The sequence below is a fragment of the Motacilla alba genome, chromosome 11, assembly GCF_015832195.1.
Source record: "Motacilla alba alba isolate MOTALB_02 chromosome 11, Motacilla_alba_V1.0_pri, whole genome shotgun sequence".
Lineage (NCBI taxonomy): Eukaryota > Metazoa > Chordata > Aves > Passeriformes > Motacillidae > Motacilla > Motacilla alba.
The window spans coordinates 6,646,119-6,664,671 of NC_052026.1; the positions used below are offsets into that span (position 1 = coordinate 6,646,119).

At 37.5% G+C, this 18,553-nt stretch overlaps 1 protein-coding gene across 1 annotated transcript in view; it reads right to left on the reverse strand.

Moving 5' to 3' along the window:
* The window catches only part of URI1 (URI1 prefoldin like chaperone), a 41,454-nt gene that overhangs the window by 13,455 nt on the left and 9,446 nt on the right, over positions 1-18,553 (reverse strand). The window contains exons 2-4 of the mRNA XM_038148012.1: positions 16,148-16,182; positions 12,079-12,157; positions 9,619-9,754 (exon numbers count right to left, since the gene is read on the reverse strand). Of these exons, the coding sequence (XP_038003940.1) occupies positions 9,619-9,754; positions 12,079-12,157; positions 16,148-16,182 (250 nt within the window). The remainder of the gene's footprint in view (positions 1-9,618; positions 9,755-12,078; positions 12,158-16,147; positions 16,183-18,553) is intronic.

An 18,553-nucleotide genomic window follows, 5' to 3' on the forward strand; every position in this document is an offset into this window, starting at 1 on the left:
AGCACATTGTCTGAAGCCAAAAAGCTGACTTGTGAGGTCAATGTAAAAAGAAGTAAAAGCTGTCTTTTTTGAGTAGAAGTTCAAATAAAATAACAACCAGGTGGAGAGTCTGTTTTAGTGTGACAAAATTAAGACTGGTATTTGAAACCTACCGTTAAAAATACTTTGAAACTTCATTCCTCTTACTGTGTTCAAACATTTCTGTTCTGATGGACAACTGAAATATGCTCATGCCCTAATAACTGTACTTTCAACACCCAGCAGAAGGCAGACAGCTCTTCTGTCTGGGCAACCATGCTTCACTGCAATTTTGCAAACCTACTTTAACAACTACCCAGTTCTCAGACATTAGTTCATTTGAGACATTGCTTTCCATATCCCCCTGTGCCAATTAAATAATGAACCCTTTCAACAGCAATTTATAAAATATTAAAAACTTAAGTTTCACTTTTACCTTAAAGTTATCATAAAAAACAAACTAATTTGCAAAAGAAGAAGGTCATAACCGCCTGAAAAGGAAACACAGCTTTGCTAAGACTTAAGAACTGGGGGAAAGAGGGCACAATTAAAGCCTTATACTAATAATATTAATAGACTTGCACTCTTTGTTCAACTCAAAACTAATACAAATGCAAATTTTCAGGAGGGAAGACTTACTACATAAATTAGTTTCAACTGAGGATCTCTAAGACCTTGCACCTACTGGTCCTATATACCCTGAAGGAGCTAAAAGCCTTTGTGAAGAAGTAAGCTGATTTGCTATTTTAAAATTCCTTTCTGGAATCATTAAAGCAATACAGAAGAAGATGTCTCGTACAATAGTACGAAGGAGGCAAAGAGATCATCTCTAACACAGGGTCATCAAAGTCACGCTCAAAGAAACTTTTTTAAGCTACCTCCTGCCTCAGCACAGCTTCTCCCCATTAATGATATTCATGTGAACACCAGCACTGCAGCACATGAAGAAATACTTCATACACCCTAATTATTTATTTTCACAGTATACAAATATAGCAGAGCACCCTGCTCTTCCCATTTCTACAGAAGAAGACAACCACAAAATACTCCAGCTTAAAAAAATATTTTCAGAGTATTTCTACATATTTTTACTCTAAACTCTCTTTTTGCCTGTTAAATTTTAGTATTTAATTAAGTATCTTGCTGGTCTTGGGGCTAATCCTGGAAAGTTTTAAGTACATACACAGCTACTCCTCCCCATACAGTTTTCTGGTAATGTATAGAGTTGTAAATGTTTCAGAGATTGCACTTCCTATAATGATAGGCCTTTCAGATAAGGATGTGTGAGAATATAATAATAACCACAAAATTATTACAAAATGCATCTAATCAGACAAAATGAGTTTGTACTTGTACTTAAAAATTAAACCTACTTATTGACTCACTTCTACAAACAGGTTCTTATCCCTCCTCCCCTTCACATACACAGAGGGAATTATGCATGAAACAGTCAAGGCAAAATACAACTGCCACCACGTGTGTGAGATTACTCTCACAGTTTTATAATATTTAGTATTGTATGCTTTTTTCCCTGTTGATATTTCACACTGTCTCAAATACAATTGCTTAAAAAATGTATTACTTGCAGTAAATAGTTTTGAAAGAAATTTATGGATTTTGGAAAAGGCTACTCAAGCAAAGTCCATCCTTTCCCACAAGGAACACTAAGACAAAGCTCAGACTTCTAGGGTATTTCAAAAGCATTAGCCTTTAAACCACACAGCACGCTTTGTGTCAAATGTGCAGTCATTCTCCATTCCTCAGGCTGTTTCTAAGAAATAGCTTAAGAATCTTCTCTGAAAAAAAGCCATGGATTTGCATTGCCTCCTGGATGAAATACTACTTCCAAAAAAGTATGTGATGTCTGGAGCAGTGCCAGACCCAGCAGAGGACACAGCTCCTTCCATCTGCAGTCAGGGTCCTGCTCCCCTTACATGACTCCATCCTCCATCAGACAGAGCAGCTTTATTATCAATTAATTCACATCCACATCACCCACAGCTTTTTTGTTGTCTAACACACCTTCCAGAGTCCAAATAAAAGAGAGGTAGTGACAGTTTTTCTACAAAATGCTCCCATCCCTGCCTTCAGCTCTTGAACGTATTCTCAGCATTCATAAGCATATACATAGTTGGGACCAGTTTTCCTGTGTTTTTTATCTTACATTCATAGTAAACATGATGCTCAGCTGTTTCTTCACCACCACGAGTGTCTCACTCCTTGCCTGCATATCTAAACACTGTTCAGCAGCCATCGAGGCTATGCTGCTGCTGGAGCACCAGGCTGTGATGCTGTTCCTGGACGGCTGCACACCGGCTGGCTCCGTTAGGTGAGGACACCGAGCAGTTACACAGTATTTTATTTTAAAATGCTGTACAAGCATTAACTAATCTGCCCAGTGCCCTGCGAGGGAGGTGAGTATAACTCTCTCCTATTTCACAGATGAAGAAACAGACAGTTTAAGTGATTTGCCCCAGGCCACACAGCGCGGCAGAGGACAGCTGGGATTACCACGACGCTCCAGCCCCGCGCCCCAGCCAGGCTGCTGGGCTGCTCACACCTCCCCTGGCACAGGAAAACCAAACCCAGGCTCCTGCCTGGCCAAAGCAGAGACCTTCCCTTGGTCAGACCCCTCAGCAAAGAAAGGGTCTCCTGGAAAAAGGCTCATGCACCTAACCACAGGGCAAGCTCAGGGGCTCGTGTTTTGAACTCGCCACGGCACTCTGAACGCCTCCAACGGAATTCACTGAATTTTGGAATATACAGGAACTAGCTAGGAACAAATCACTACAAACTACAGGGGTTTTATTAACTGAGACCCCCATAAAAATACTGGTGGAATAAGAGAGGTTCCACAGTCTCCTCCTCTTACTACCCCGTGGTTTAAGCTTCTTAGAGCCTTTTAAGACGGATTGAACCAGAGGCTGTTGTCCAACTTTGTCACATCCAATAATCTGAGCAAAGTCTGACATGGCTTTCAGGTGAACCCATGTAGTTCCTATTTACATGTCTCAGCTAAACCACTTCGAAAGACAATTCAGTGCCACAGCCTCCCAGAGCCTCTGGGACTGTTCTCCTGGACCACCAAAAGGAAAAGGTATTCGAACCAGAAATCATGATAAGTAGATTTCCTCTGCACAGCAGCCTTTCATATTTACAGGCAGCAAGATTTCTTTACATTTAGATCATTCTTTCCCAGCTCCTTTATTCATCTGAAAGGGCTTGACTGGATTTCCTTATACCATCATTAGCCATTTTTAAGAAGCAGCCCTCTGCTTGCTACAAATACACTGGTAGAGGAAAAAAAATAATTGGGGAACACATTTCATATTGTTGAAATGAAGTCCAGCGAAGCCAGATTTTACACGACATGACAACGTACTAATGCCAAACTGACACAAATTCTCATCTATGCGTTTTGGCTTTAATGGGTTAATTAGCTTGGCTGGATACAAATTTTAATTATCTGAGTTTGACACTAATGTCCTTGGAGTGTTGTCTATAAGGATTTGGGGAATCATAGACATTATTTTAGTTACTTCTGGAAACTGTGTGTTACACTGGGATTTAAATAGTAAGAACAGACAAGAATAGTGAGAACAGGTTGATCTATTTTGAAAAGTCAGACTTTGTGAAACAGGACAAACTGAAACGAAGCTGAAGCCTAATGTACCTGGTCTTCAGGGGAGTCTCATGGATATAACACAGGAAACAATCTCCTTTGAGGATAGGTGACAGGACAGAAATTTTAGATTAAGTGTAACAAAGAATTCTGTATGCAATTGAGATTTAGAGTAAAGATCTTCTTGGTGCCTAACACAGTTTCTCATGCAGAAGATAACCAGTCTTAAACACAGTTATTTATACACAGTGTTGATACAGGCCAGGAACAACCACCTACCTCAGTTACTGAGAGTGGCTCAGTTCCTCCAGTGAAAGATCCAGCAGGTGCAACCTGAAGGCAGAACCTCAGTAGTCCATATTCTCACCATGGAAATTATGGGTATTATAAGTGCATTACTTATTTTCTTACTTTTTAGAGTCTGCATAAGTATATCAATCACCTGAGGATTTTTGAATGTATTTTCAAAAAATATATATTTAATCAGCAACAGATTTTTTTATAGCCAATGCTTTTCCAACAAACTATTACAGGTTACTTGTAACAAGTAAGAAAAAAGAAAGCAGTATCTACCAGAAGCTTTTCAAAACACCCTTCTCTGTTCTTCTATTCTTTTCTGTTCATTTTTCCAGAAATGGATTTAAGAGTGAAAAAGAGAATCCTGATGACTTTTTGTATATATGGATTTAAGCTCTTTTTTGCTTGCAACAAGACATGTAAATTCATTCCTTATAAAAGCAATTGCACCAGTTCTTTAAAATGCAATCCAACCCTTTGTGCAGCAGCTTTTCACCCTTTAAAGACAATCTTCATTCTGTTTTCCATGTTCCCTTGGTACCAAAACCAAAGTCATTTGGATTTTCTTCTGTAAGAATTTGTACAGGCAATTTGGCTTTAGGAACACTAAGTAAATGCAATGCATTTCTCTTTTAGGTTCACACACCTATGTAATTGCTAGAATTATCTGAAGACATTTAAATTCCTCCTAAATGAAGGAGGGTGGCATTCAGACAACTCCTCTGTTGCCCAGTAAGAATCATAAAAAAGGTAAGGGCTTATTTGAATCACAGTATGTAACTTACAGAAAGGAGTCTATTCTCCTCACTTTGTTCCAGTGTGTTCTGGTTAAAATACCCAGACTGTGGTCCTGTGAGAAGCCAAACACCTCCTGGGAACTGCAGAGCAAATTTAGAGCACTTAGCACTGCATCGAATCAGCTCCTACCTTAACAAGGGTAAGGAAGGAACTGAGGGAGGTTATCAAACTAAGAAGTGATAATCACAAAAAATTGTAAAAAAAAAAAACAACTTTAAAAGCACAGTGGAACAGAATTCTCTGCTGTGCAGAAAAAGAGCAGAAAAGTGTATTTTTTTTAAATACAAAAAAGCAAAAGCTGAACCTTTTTGTAGCACTGCCTGCACTTTTTGTTCTCAACCCCAAAATCTGTGAGTAGACGAGTTGGTGTTACATTATTTAGACTATCAGGGAAGATATTTTTACCCTTGGATAAAACATTAAAACCTCTAAAGGCCTCACTCATTCACAGATGGGAAATGGAAAGCCTTCCTATCGTGTTTTGGCGACAAAACCTTTTTTTCTGGAAATGCAGATAAGGAACAAATTCAAACTGGTCCTCATCCACCCGGATCATCTCATTAAAACAATGGTATCTTTTAAACCTTCTATCCTGAGCTATCGGTCAATTTTGATTGACACAAATATTTGTATTAGGGGTTACACACTGCAATTTACAATTGGGGACTATCACAATACTGTATGTTAATGTAATCAGTATTTTCATTTCATGAATTCATTTGCAGCATGACACTGCAAGGGTATTCTTACATATACTGAAGACACAATTGCTAAGTAGTTCAACAATTCTCCTTTAAGTGGGATTTTTTTTTTTATCTGATAAATTTTTAACACAATAAAACCACTCCTAGTTCTGTGTGCATGCTTTAATTTCCCACCTTTTAAAATGTTTAGACACTTGGAATACCTAGCATACTGAATTAATCCACAAATATTTACAAGAAAAATCTATTAATTTCTTTCTATAGTAACTACCACAGGGACTATTGTAATGAAAAATTTCCCATCTTAAAGAATTAATGCGATTACTGATATAGAGAAGAAATGTAATTTATATCATCACAAACACGTAAAAGATATAATCCCATATTCACAAAAAGAATCTTTATTCCCTCTTTGAATTCTGAGACAATACAGTCTTGCCTTGAGGAGAACAGAAATATTATGAAGTACCTTAAGCAAGATAATTGTAGGAGAAAAAAAGTACAATTGCATTATTGTTGTGCTAAACTGTGACATACTTAAAAAGCTAATTTCTTTTATTTTAATGGAATTTGGTGTGCATATCCTTTAATCTACTTCACTATTTCTTCACATTTTTACACACAAACATATGTGTGAAGTGTTTCCCATTATCTGTATTACCTGGTTTAATGAACTGCAATGAATTTAAAACAATTAAAAACATACTTGGCAATTCTATAAACTTCACTCTATTTATTAACGATTTTGGAACTAACTAAATACCTAGAATGTCACAAAAATGCACAGCGAATTAAAGACCTACTGCAACTCAAATATTATTCAAGAAGACACGATCAATATTTGATGAAAAAGTAACATTTGACATGAGTGACTGTCCCAAATTTTACCAAATACATTTCAACCAATCACAGTGCTGAACAATTTGCATCTAAATCAAAAGCTAAGCAAACAGAAACGTATCCCCAAAATAGGGCTTTCTACAGCTATGTCAGCTAAAGTGCATTTAAAATTCAGTACAGTCACCCTTCAATTATTCGTTTCAATTAAATAAATTTTACCCAAGAAATTAATCTACTGTGGCTGGGCATTTCTCTATTCCACAGAAGCAAACATTTTTTCACTTAATTCTCTTTTAAAAAGCAAATTTAACAAAACTACTAAGACAAAAAGGATGACCTAATTAGTACTAAGTAATATTTAAAGCTTTTATATATAGTACACTCTTATTGCTACCCCTAACTTCCAAGGCTTATCCTCACTGATATTGTTTGATTTATCTGGCACTACTGCTGCTTAAGCATGCAAATTCACATCCCTCCATTCTTGTATGCACCCAACAAGCACAGAAGGAGTCCAGCTGTAAAGAGAATGTCCTGTGAGCTTTGATTCAATTACCTGTAAGGCACTGGGGTGCTCCAAGGCCAGCAGGGACAGCCCTGGTGACCAGAGGTCTCCAACACACAGACCCACACATGAGCCAAAGGCAAGAAGGAAAACTCCCCAGAACCACCAAGGGAGAACACCCAAAACTGTTCTAGGAATCTCCTACCCCTCTCTACCTAGACAACCTGAACCCTGAACAGATGCTCTCCCACTCCTCACCATTCAGCACAGCGAGACACGAGAGACGACGTGCAATGAAAATGTCTTGTTTTTATTTCCTTATAGTCCTAACTTCTGCTAAAGCACTGAATTACTAGGGCTGTACTAATTAAGTTTGGTTCAGTTATCTGAACAGATCTGACCAGCTAGTTCTGAAAAAAACACCCATCTAAATTAAACAGAGTAATATTGGATAAAAAAAACATGTAGGTCACTGAAGAAACAAACCGTCAACAAATACAGCCAGGTTTATTTCAGCGTGAGCCTCTCTTTGCTCTGTTCAGCCCACAATTCCTATACATCAAAGCCTTTAAGTACACACTGGCCTTAAACACATGCTTAAAAAAGCTTTGCCCCCTCAGGACCTTGCCTGGCATGCAGGACGTTGGGGACTGCTGGCAGTGTAATCCCCTGCAGTCAGCCTGCCCTCTTTTGCCAGTGTGTGTGACCTACTCTTGGAATTTAAGTCCAAAACAAAAAGATTATGTACAAAAAAAATCAAATCCCATTGTGTCAATGTGATGATAATGCCCAATTCACAGCACCCTGTAAACTACACTCCCAAAATGCCACTGAAAGTACAGCCACACCTGTGAAAGTAACTGCAGTACAATAAACACACAAAAGAGACTTTAAAATAATACTTGCCAAACAGCAGGCTTGCAAATTTGTGCCACAAGCAGCCAATTCATATTACATAGCAATGGTCTACAGGTCTTTCACCCACATAACTTTTCTCCTTAGAACAAACTAATAAAATCTCTAATATTCTCTAAGTTGCATTCATTTAGCATGAAAATGGTTAAAGAGTTTAAGTCAGTTGTATTTTTTAAGGGACGAAAATGTATCTAGGAAAGAAGTAACCCTTTTTCAGAATCATATGTACTAATATGTTTTCTACCATCTAAAACTGAGAACAGTCCTTAAAAAAAAAGTTTTTAGTTAATACCAGTGTTTTGGAGCCTCCCACTGGCAGCCATCACACAGCTGAAGTGAACTATCAGCTGAATGGAGGGTTTACATCCAGCATCAATGACTATTTTGCTTTGAAAGAAATTAATCTTTCTGAGTTTGTATTTTAAATGCAATTTAAAAGATCATAAAGGAAAGAATCCAGCATTTATTGTGCGTCTCCCAGCAGACTACTTAATGTTCAAACACCTACTATGCAAAGGTCAAATGATTGCACTGAATGTAACAGTGACAAAAGTATTCTGCAGCACTGAAAAAAATATCAGATGATCAAAGAAAAAGATCTGGACCTGAGATCTCACAAGAGTCACAATAAATAATGTAGATTCAGTTCAGTAAGAAAGAAAATTGCAAAGTTGTATCAGGAGAACCAGATTAAGAAAGATAATAGGTAAAATACAAATTACATACTTTTGGTAATGCTCTTCATAAAGGAGTATTTTAAAGTCATACAGTAAATTAATTTTTATTTAAAAATCCTCCATTTTTTTTTTTACATTAATACTGCCTGCACAGAATTGGAAAAAAAAACCCTTATTCAGATGGGGAACCTCTAGGGTATTCTGCTGCAGGCAGCAACATGGATAGCTGCACTCAAACAAAAATCCAGGGTAAATGGATATAGTTGTAATATAGTATAGTATATGTATAGTTTTTTATAGTTGTAATATACACAGGGCAAAGCTGCAGTGAGCACCCACTGAGGAATGGGACAGATCACAGGTAAACCAGTATGAAAAAAATCAACTCAAATGCTTGTCTGAAGCAAACAACAAAGGCTAAAAGGGTATTTTATTTTCCATTTTGTTGTGATTTTTCTTCCTTGACATTTACATCAAATATTTTCTACCATAAAGAAGTTCCAAAGTGCACCATGCACAGCTCTTGCTCTGGTCCTGGCTCTTCAAAGCCAAGATCTCAACAGCAGCTACAAAGAGCTAGAAACCAACCCAGGAATTGCCTAACTGCTCCTGTGATGGGTTTCTGTGTAAGATGAATTTGGTAGTGATCAACTGCACCAGATCTGGGGAGATCCAGGAGATCACTCCACACCAGAGGAACATAATGGGAAGAAGGCAGAAATGCAGCTGAGCAGCAAGCATAAAAACCAACAAGCAGGAGCAAAGTATGTGCAGAGAGAGAGGAAAAAAAAATGAAAACTAAATGGCCAAAAAAAAAATGGCACCAAAAAAAAAAAACCAACCCAACAACAACCAAAACACAGGACAAAGCGGCAAAGAAATAAGAAACAAGATAAGGGAACAAAATATAGGGAATAAGGTAACTAAGAGCAAAAGCACAAGGCAGTGTCCACTTCTCCTCCTTCTGGAAGAGAACACAGCATTTGTTACATTAAAAAAAAAAGTGAAAGGGGGTTTTTAGTTAGGTTTCTTTTCCTAATTAGACATATCCAATCATGTTTCAAGCAAGGATGGAAGATAAGGTGCTAAGCTAATATTACACCTGAATGGGATTTCTGTTTGTGAGCTCATAAAAAGGAAAAAAAAAGAACAGCATGGATATCACTAGTTTTATATATTAATTCAAGTTAAACAGTGAAAATGCCATTTTAACTATTAAATCATGTTCAGAAACATACATACGTTTTTTTCTGTGCTCAACCAGCTCAATAGCCTGCTTTGCTGAGCATTTGGAAAACCAGTTGTCCCCCAGCAGAACAGTGATCTCATTGGTGTGGACAAGCTTTCCTGGCATGAAGGCAAGAGGACCAAAAGGTACCTGTCAAATACACAGACATCACTAATGAAAATAAAACTTAGCAAGTCATACATGTTTAAAGGGTTTTTTTTGTTGTTTTTTTTTTTAAAGTAAACCATAGATTTTATAAAAATAAAATTCTACAACAGCTATTCAGTGAATAATCCACCATAAATATTCAAATTACCAGATCCATTTGAATTTAGTACTGTACTTAAAAAATCTGAAAACTTGAATTTCACCAGACAACTTGTTTTGTGACACAGAACTACAGTACAGCTGAATGCTTACCTGCAAAACAAATTCACTTCATCTGAACATACAAACCTCGATAATACAAAATTATTTGAGTTATATGCAGACTACATTCATTTCCTAATAAAAGCCAGATTAGCTTTGCTGAAATTTTTTGAAATATTTAAATAGGTATGATCAACTCAAAGATGAGCTGCTCTTCTCAGAACCTGTCTTCCTAATAGTAAGCACCCAGAAATTCCAGTGTAAGACATTGGGGCTCCCAGCAGGACCACAGAGTGTTTAATCTCACTCTGCTGGGTCATTCACCAGGCTGCAAACCTCAATCTCCCAGGGATGCTCCACAAGCAACTCTCACCCTCTAACTGCTCTCCAGGCACAAGGACAATAGATAAAAGCAGGACACTTCAGGCAGGAGTACACAGATGACAATCACATTTTAGAACTTTACATCTGCTTCCTAAAATATGAATCCCCCATTTTAACAGGCATTGCAACATCCAGGACACTGTTTTTATGATTTAAGACATCTACTGCCCAAATTTTACAGGTAGTGCTTGGGCAAGTCCTCTGGGTGTGGAGAAGCCTTGGCCACCCCTACGCCTGCCCCCTGGGCCAGCACGGGCATTCTGACCCCCAGGCCCACTGCCACCTGCCTGGCCGCCTGTGGGCTTCAACCACCAAGAAACTCAGAAACCAAAATCAAATCAGATCTAAAATGGAGGTGGTATAAAGTCCACATCCACATCAAGTCTCTCTCTTTTTGGGGTAAAAAGAGATCTATCTCAGATGGTTTTGTATCATCTCCCTCTACATTACTCTTCTGCCTTCCTCCTCAGTTCCTCAGCACAGCCACTTGCTTTCTCATTCTGTTTGTGCTGAAGCAGAGCACTTGGCCTAGTGGACCTGTCTCCTTGGAAAGCAATCCTCTCTCACTCTGCCATATCCAGGAGGGTCCCAGTGTTGGAAACAGTTCTCCAGCAGGCAGGACCCTGACACTAAGACTATGCAGAATGTGCTTTTCCTACTCGTGTGCCCTCCCTGACTTGGTTTTAAAGTAGCAGACTGCATGAGCTGCCTGTTCACTCTTCCCCAAAAATGATGAAAGCAAAATTAAAAGCACATGAAAATATTTGTCTAACAGGATAGGAACTGTTTCTATGCATTTAAAGTAACAGATGTGAGTTAACATTGCTGCTTCAACTAAGAATAAGCTTTCTTTAAAAACAGAGTTTCTATGCTTTGAAACAACACAATCTATGCTTTACATCATGTGGCCACACATACACACACGAGAAATGGACTACACACAAAAACCAGAGCTGTATCACCAGCAGAGCAAAAGGAAACCCTGAAACCCTCCCTTTTCCCACATGGTGAAGTGTACTCCAACACTGTCTTACTAAAAACTCAACTCTGTATCTAAGCCAGGCTGCCAAGGAAGACAGCAGTCAGGCACTGAGTGCTGAAATCAGCCACTCAGTTATGTGCAGTACAACTTCCCTGTCTTCAAGGATGTATCTTGAGTTGAACCTGAGAAAGGAAGAGGAAAAAAAAAGAAAGGGAAGCCAATTTGTTCAAAATTTTAGTGAGTGCAAGCCAACAGGGCGAATTTTACACAGGGAGCTGTGCAGTTGTTAAGGAAGATTCAGAGCACCAGAAAAGATCGGTATGTCAATGGGAAGATTGGTGGAACAAAAATTAGCAGCACCTTTTTATGTAAAAATCAATGTTCTAGGGTTTATTTCCATGAATCAGGAAATACTACAGCCACTTGCTTCTCAGGAAATGACTAAGTACCGTAATTCAGTCATAATTATCGTTTTCTATACAATAGATTTACATATCAAACATGTCAGGTTTTGTGTTAAGCATTTATGTCATCAGCTTTCAGTTGTCAGTAACACTGTAATTTATAATGGATTTCAAAGAAAAGAGAAAGAAACAAAAGCAAAGGTATAACTATTATCATAATAAATGTAACATAACTATGTACTGGCAACCTGACTAACACCTCACCCCCAGTGGAGGCAGCCCAGGTTTTAACAGTTTTAGCCCATTTTCTTGTGTGACCTCTGCCATGTACATACCATGACATCATAGGACAACTTGTCAGGCAATGTCTGGAGTCGCTCCTGAAGAGCCTCATAATCACTCTCCACCTTCTTCCTGTTGACAAATTCAAGTTAGTTCAATTTCACAGGTAAAGTAAAGAGTTAATGGGTTTCTGCCAGTAAATCAAAACCACACCAAAACTAGACAAAAATGAACTGTTTTACTCTAACACATACAGCTGACAGATTAATAACTCATTTATAAAAGACATGGGATGACAAACATAATAGCTAGATCATTTTCTAATAATGTGTATTAAGATAGGTAAATGATTATTTTAGATTGTGCACATCTTGTTCAGAATAAGAATTTTTCATAGTGCAAAGAAGCAGTTCTTTCAGTAGGATATGGAGTTATCTCACTCCATGTTCAAGCCCAAGTTATAACACCACCAATATTTAGAAAAAGAACTGAAAATCCAGTTTATGCTTTTTAAGAGGCTAATTCTTCAAATTATCGTTTGCAATACAGAGCTCATATATTGACCTTGGTTTGAGCTGACATAAATGAGCAAAATTTTAATTAATTCTGATTTTCCCGTGAACTTTGTATTCCTATCAAGAGTCAACACTCCTGAAAGATGGCTCAACCACCAGGATTCTGTCACATCTTCAAGCATCCCTTCTGATACGTCTCCATCTAAATTGTAAATAAGGTTCATGCTACATGTTGCTACCCAGGAGAGAAATGGTTTGGTGAACTGGGACAAGGTACTCATTCCCATGGCAGACACCTGGCTTTTCACAGGACTTTGCAAGAAACAGTGTTTCAGTGGCTGCAGGGATTTTACTGTGTGCAAAACAAGCAACTACACTCCCTCTAAAAAAGCCTTCTTTTGTAAAGGCATTCTTAAATACTTATATTTGCCTTGAAAAAGTCTTTCAATGGACCCCTGCCATTCCAAAGATGGTCAGAAATCAGCTCCTCCATGAAGTAGCTGGCATATAAATGTCAGGTTTGATGATATTGTTTACTTGTACTTCAAAACAATAAACATATATATGGTAGTAAATTCTGCAATAAAAGGCAACTGAAAGCACAGGGCAGCACACTTAACAATGCTGACCCCAAGATGCAAATTACAGGTTTTCTGAGGATGATTCAGGAAAGCAATCTATAAATGTGCTGAAAAATGAATGTCATAGTTGATAACACAACTCTCAAAATATTACTATTGATTTTCTTAGATTCATAAGCAGAGTGAAATCTTTTTCAGCATTCATTTTGAAAAATTATCTGATACTCTTATGTTTGACTCATTTGCTTCACAGTTGAACTCTGGTGAAACCACCCTATTTTATACCTATTTTAAGTTGTTGAACTCATCCTGAAAAAAAGAATTTAGGTTTTCATGCCACTTGGACATTAAAACCATATTCCACAGAACTGATTTACAAAAGATGCTTGCTGCTGCTTTGCTCTGACAGCAGATTTCTCCCAGACATTTTAGGCAAGTCTTTCTGTCTGTTGCCCACATAAGAGTGAAAACATAATTCACTTCCTTCAAAGAAGAAGGACAAACTCATGAATCTTAGCAAAATGCACTGAGACGTTTTGGGGGAGGAAGGAATATAATGAAAACTTGGTGTCAACAATAACAATCAATTACTTAATGCTATTTACAGAACCCAGCCTTCCCCTCGAGAGATCTGGGTTTGAGAAATGGACTCCAAGCAGCCACTGAAAAACAAGGCCTGGCACATGTCTCAATGCAGGAGAGGACTCCATGGGAAGAGCCTGGCATTAAAATCCCCCCCTCATAGCAGGATTAAACATTTCCATCATTTCATGGCTGAAAGTCACTCAACATTTCTTCATTAACCTGAAAAGAAGACACTAAGGTCTGACTGCTGCGTGTTACTGAATAATCTGATCGGGGTCCAGGAGAAATCACTTGCCACAGTAGCTGTGCTACTTTAGAAGCAAAGCATCCTGCTTTTTGTACTGGGACAGCTGCCCTTTGCTGAGCAAACACACTCACCATGGCAATCTCTAAAAGTGGGGTCATCCTGATCTAGGCCATGCAGATAAAGAAAATTTAAATTGATCATTTTAAATAATTGGCCTCAAACAGCATTACTTAAGGAAGGAAGCTCTCTCTTCACAAATAGCTGATGCTCTCACAAGCACTGGGGTGTGCCCATGCTACAGTCTGCCACAACAGGCAGTGAAGAACCAAAGGGAACAGGGAGGAAGAATACTGGGACTTGAGCACTGAACATGTCCCTAGAAGGGGAAATGCATGTCTAGCTATTAATCCCATATCCAACCCATTATTGGATTCATGGCTTTAGAAATATACTTCAAAAAGTGCACTGAAAAATGGAAAAGAAAATAATTTAATGGAAATATACTGAAGCTGAGCATTTTAAGACCCTATTGTTATTCACCCAATTCTATTCAACATCCTTCTGCGTCACTGACTACTTCAAAGGTCTTAAATGAGCAAATTATTCAGTTGAAATAAGAGCACTCAGCTCTTGCACAATCAAGATCTAAATAACAGTAGTAAATTTTAAATTTTTTTATGAAATAAAGATTGTATGGATGCTATACAAACTGCTTTTCTATAAAAGAAATCAGTAAGTGGTTTTTTCCATTAGAGTTTCTGTGGCCAAAACCCCCAAGTTCATGGGGTCATTGCCAGAGTTTGCATAAAAGCAAACACAGGAGCAACTCCTCCTACCAACACCAACACTCCCGGGCCACTCCACAAACCTCAGCCCTTGTAAAAAGGAAAATAATTGTCACAGTTTTCCAAATGCTCAAAGATCTGTTCAAATTTTGCAGCCTTCTGCCAAACAGTTTATTTTTGAAAAGCCCTGCCTCTGAATGGAATAATGTCCATGCAGAATTTCACGTGGGAGCCAGCGGGCACAGACACTGCAAAGCTCCTGAGAAAGTGCATGAGCTGGAGATATTCTGCCCGCCTTCACCACAGCAGCACCAGTAGGCACTTCAATATTTCCCTTATTGAAAATTAATGCAGCCTCTGAATTTTAAACATAAATGAAACATATTAGTTTTAGATTATTTTTGCGAGCCAATAGTCAGAATTTAATATGATGATGTGTATAGATTGCCTTGATTTTTTTTCCTCTTATCCAGCGCTTGCAGCCTATGTGCATTTAAACTAAAAACATTTGATACACACTAAATATAAATTATTTGCTTGGAGATCTTTCAGGCATGAAGAAAAAGCCTCTTAAAATAAATTTAAAATATTATATGCTTGATGGTGTATAACCAAAGGTTTAATCTCACCACTAAAGGGGCAGTTGCTGTGATTCTGCAATAACCCTGCAGACAATAATCAAGACAGCTCCTGTTGTTCTCTCAGTAAAATCATGGTAAACACAGCATGGATATATTGTAATTTGATATCTGTAAGATCAACTGTTATATCTCACAGTAACTCATAATATAAGATTTCATTCACCATTAAATGTACATTTTCCTCAGATGCCATCCAAAACTATTATTTACTAGGTATGTTTTCTATTAACCATAGATTGCCAACAGAGAAAAAAATGCCCAGAGATAATTTTTTTTATATATCAAACCATTTATTTTAAGTATTAAAAACTAAGCTTTAGCATGTACTTTACTGGGGAGGGGGAGAGGTATCAGTGAAACATTACTTTCCACATTGTTTCAGCACATGGAGGGGGACAAGTGGAATTTCCCTACTCGCTCCCTAGTTAGAAAACAACAATAATTCTACCCTGGGAGCACCTTTTCACCATTCAGGCAGATTAAGCATTCACCCAACAAGGTTACTTGGGCAAAAATGACAGATGAGATAGGTTTTTCAGGCAGAAGTATAAACACTGAGACTCACTGTATTTGTAATTTAATTGTATCAGTGAGAAATAAATAGACTTTAAGGAAAGTACATTGCAACAATTCTGAGCTATCACTGACTATAAACCCCAAAACAGGCTAGCAGGATCTGACTCCCATCAGAATAAACAACAATACTTTACTAAAACATAACCAGGTTACTCATCAGTATTTTAGACATGTAGACTTTTTTTTACTTACCAGTGCTGGATTTTTTCTTGGCAGCCAGTGACCACCTGTCATTAAAACAGATAACTACTCGTGAAAAAAACAAAGCTAAGCACACAGCTGCAATGTCAATGCATCAGAAACTAGAACAGGAGCTTTACAGATTTGGTGCTGCCTCTCTCCACATTTTTATTTGTCAGGGCAAAGGCGTGTGAATGGTCGTTCTTAAGCAGCACACTTTATCACAGGCTAATGCAGAGCGATAACCACAGAAAAAAATTACAGCTTTTCACTTCTTATTTTGGTACAATACCTGCTCCATAACTATTACGTGACACAGGATCTGAGATAAGTAGCAGTTTGTGCAATCTGCCGATCTATTTTCAGTGTTACATGTTTGCAGAATAAGAAAACAACATAAATTATAACAAGACATCAATGTAACTCCCATACTCAGTCATTAAAAAGCAAAACAAATGAATCTCACAGCACCAAAAACATTTTTCCTCTATCAGTACATCAACAAAAGTCTCCACTGGCCACTTTAACTTGAAAAAGCCCAAATTAACTTTGTGCTGTGTAAATACATGGGTATTTGACACCATGATGGGCTGCTAGCTTCTCTCTTTCTGGGTGTCACAAAAGGTATTTCACTTACTTCCTTATGCCACAGGCTTTCCCAAGAGATGCAAAAGAATTTACAAAATAAAGCACATTGTTAAAATTAAATACTTTTATCTTTTTTAACTGCAATGTTTTAGACTATATATAGCAAACAGGCAGGATGCTGAAACCTGTGACCTTCTCTGCCACAATTACATGGAGATTTTGTCTTTCAAAACATATTCTGATCTCTGAATAATAGTTACCAAAAATACAACACAAACAATTTCATTCAATTATATGAAATGCAATGAAGCCATGAGGCAGTTAAATATGTCTAGACAGCTTCTCAATATAAGCGTTTTCTAGATTTTTTTTTACAAATTTCGTTTTTCCTATAGCCAAAATAATGCTAACATTCGAAAGCAATTAATGAGAAAATTTGCAGAGAAAACAATAACATACATTCAAGTACCACTGAAATCACTGGAGCAGATAATTCTTTTTTTTTTCCCAAGCAACAGAATGAAAGACTTTTTTTTTTTCAGTTAGCATATGTGCAGCTTTTGCACAACAGATCTCAGACCCTGCACTTCCTACTCATGTAGGAGCAAAAAAAATGGGACTACTTTGTGAGCTAATAATTCTTTAAACAGAGCAAAGTTCTTAAATGAAAAGGATCAGCTTTACATTTGTGGTTATGTTATTTCATAATCCATCAGGAGAGTCAGCCAGGTAGCTCATCCCACATAAGCCAAGTTTAAATTTATCATTTGCTTTAAACTCCTACAAATCAAATGCCTAGCAAAATATCTTCCTTAATGTGCAAGGCAACTATTTTTAAGCTTGAGAGTAAATACACAGACTTGTACAGGACATCAAGCCAGAAATCTAATTCATACTATTAATATGAAGCCCATTTTAAGAGTAAAGTTTCTGCAGAAGACATAAATTGTCTGGTAACAAAGCTAAGGCACACTGGAGCCCCTCACTAACAAGTCAAGGAGTCCAAGCCTATTCTATCCACATCCTTCATCCTTTCACATTTGGCAGTGATTGTGAAGTACACAACATAATTTAGCATACAAAAATGTTTATGAAATCCTTTAAGAAAGTTTCAATTTAATTGCCCCATTACAGATGAAGATGGAAAAGACAGGAAGCTTTCCATTCCCAATACATGACTTTCCATGCATGAAGTGAGCTGAAAGCACAAAAAGAAAAGCCCTGCAAACCATAAGAGCAGCATGTTCATTAACCTCTACATGATAATCCTTTCGTAGCTGCATATTAACTAGTTACATATTCATAATCATTTACATTATTTAGAGGACCTTCTATGAAAATTTCCAGGCTATATCCATTAGCCACAATGTTAAAGGTTGCAGAAGATAGTCTACTTAATGTTTCCAGGAAGCTTTTTTAATTAGTAAATATGTAAATTGGGCACATATGCTTTTTATGTTTTTAAGAAATAGTCCATCAGAAAACAGCATAGGGGCATATACTGTTTCCATCACCCTTTATCCCCCTTAAAAAAAAAAAAGAGAGAAAAATCAATAACACCAATCAATTTTAATTTAATTCTTCGTCTTTGATATAATCTCTCTTGAAGGGATACCAAAGGGTGGAACCAACAGCAAACCTTTTCATTTCAGTGGCCATCATAAAATGAGACCTTTTACAGAAGTGCTAAAATATACCACCTTAAAAATGTTGCAGGCTGCACTTCTGGAACTGAAGTCTATTAAAGAATAGAGAGAATAAATATTGAAAAACAGATGGAGATCAATTATGCATATGACCTTTATTAGGTCAGTCCCACTGTTTGGATAA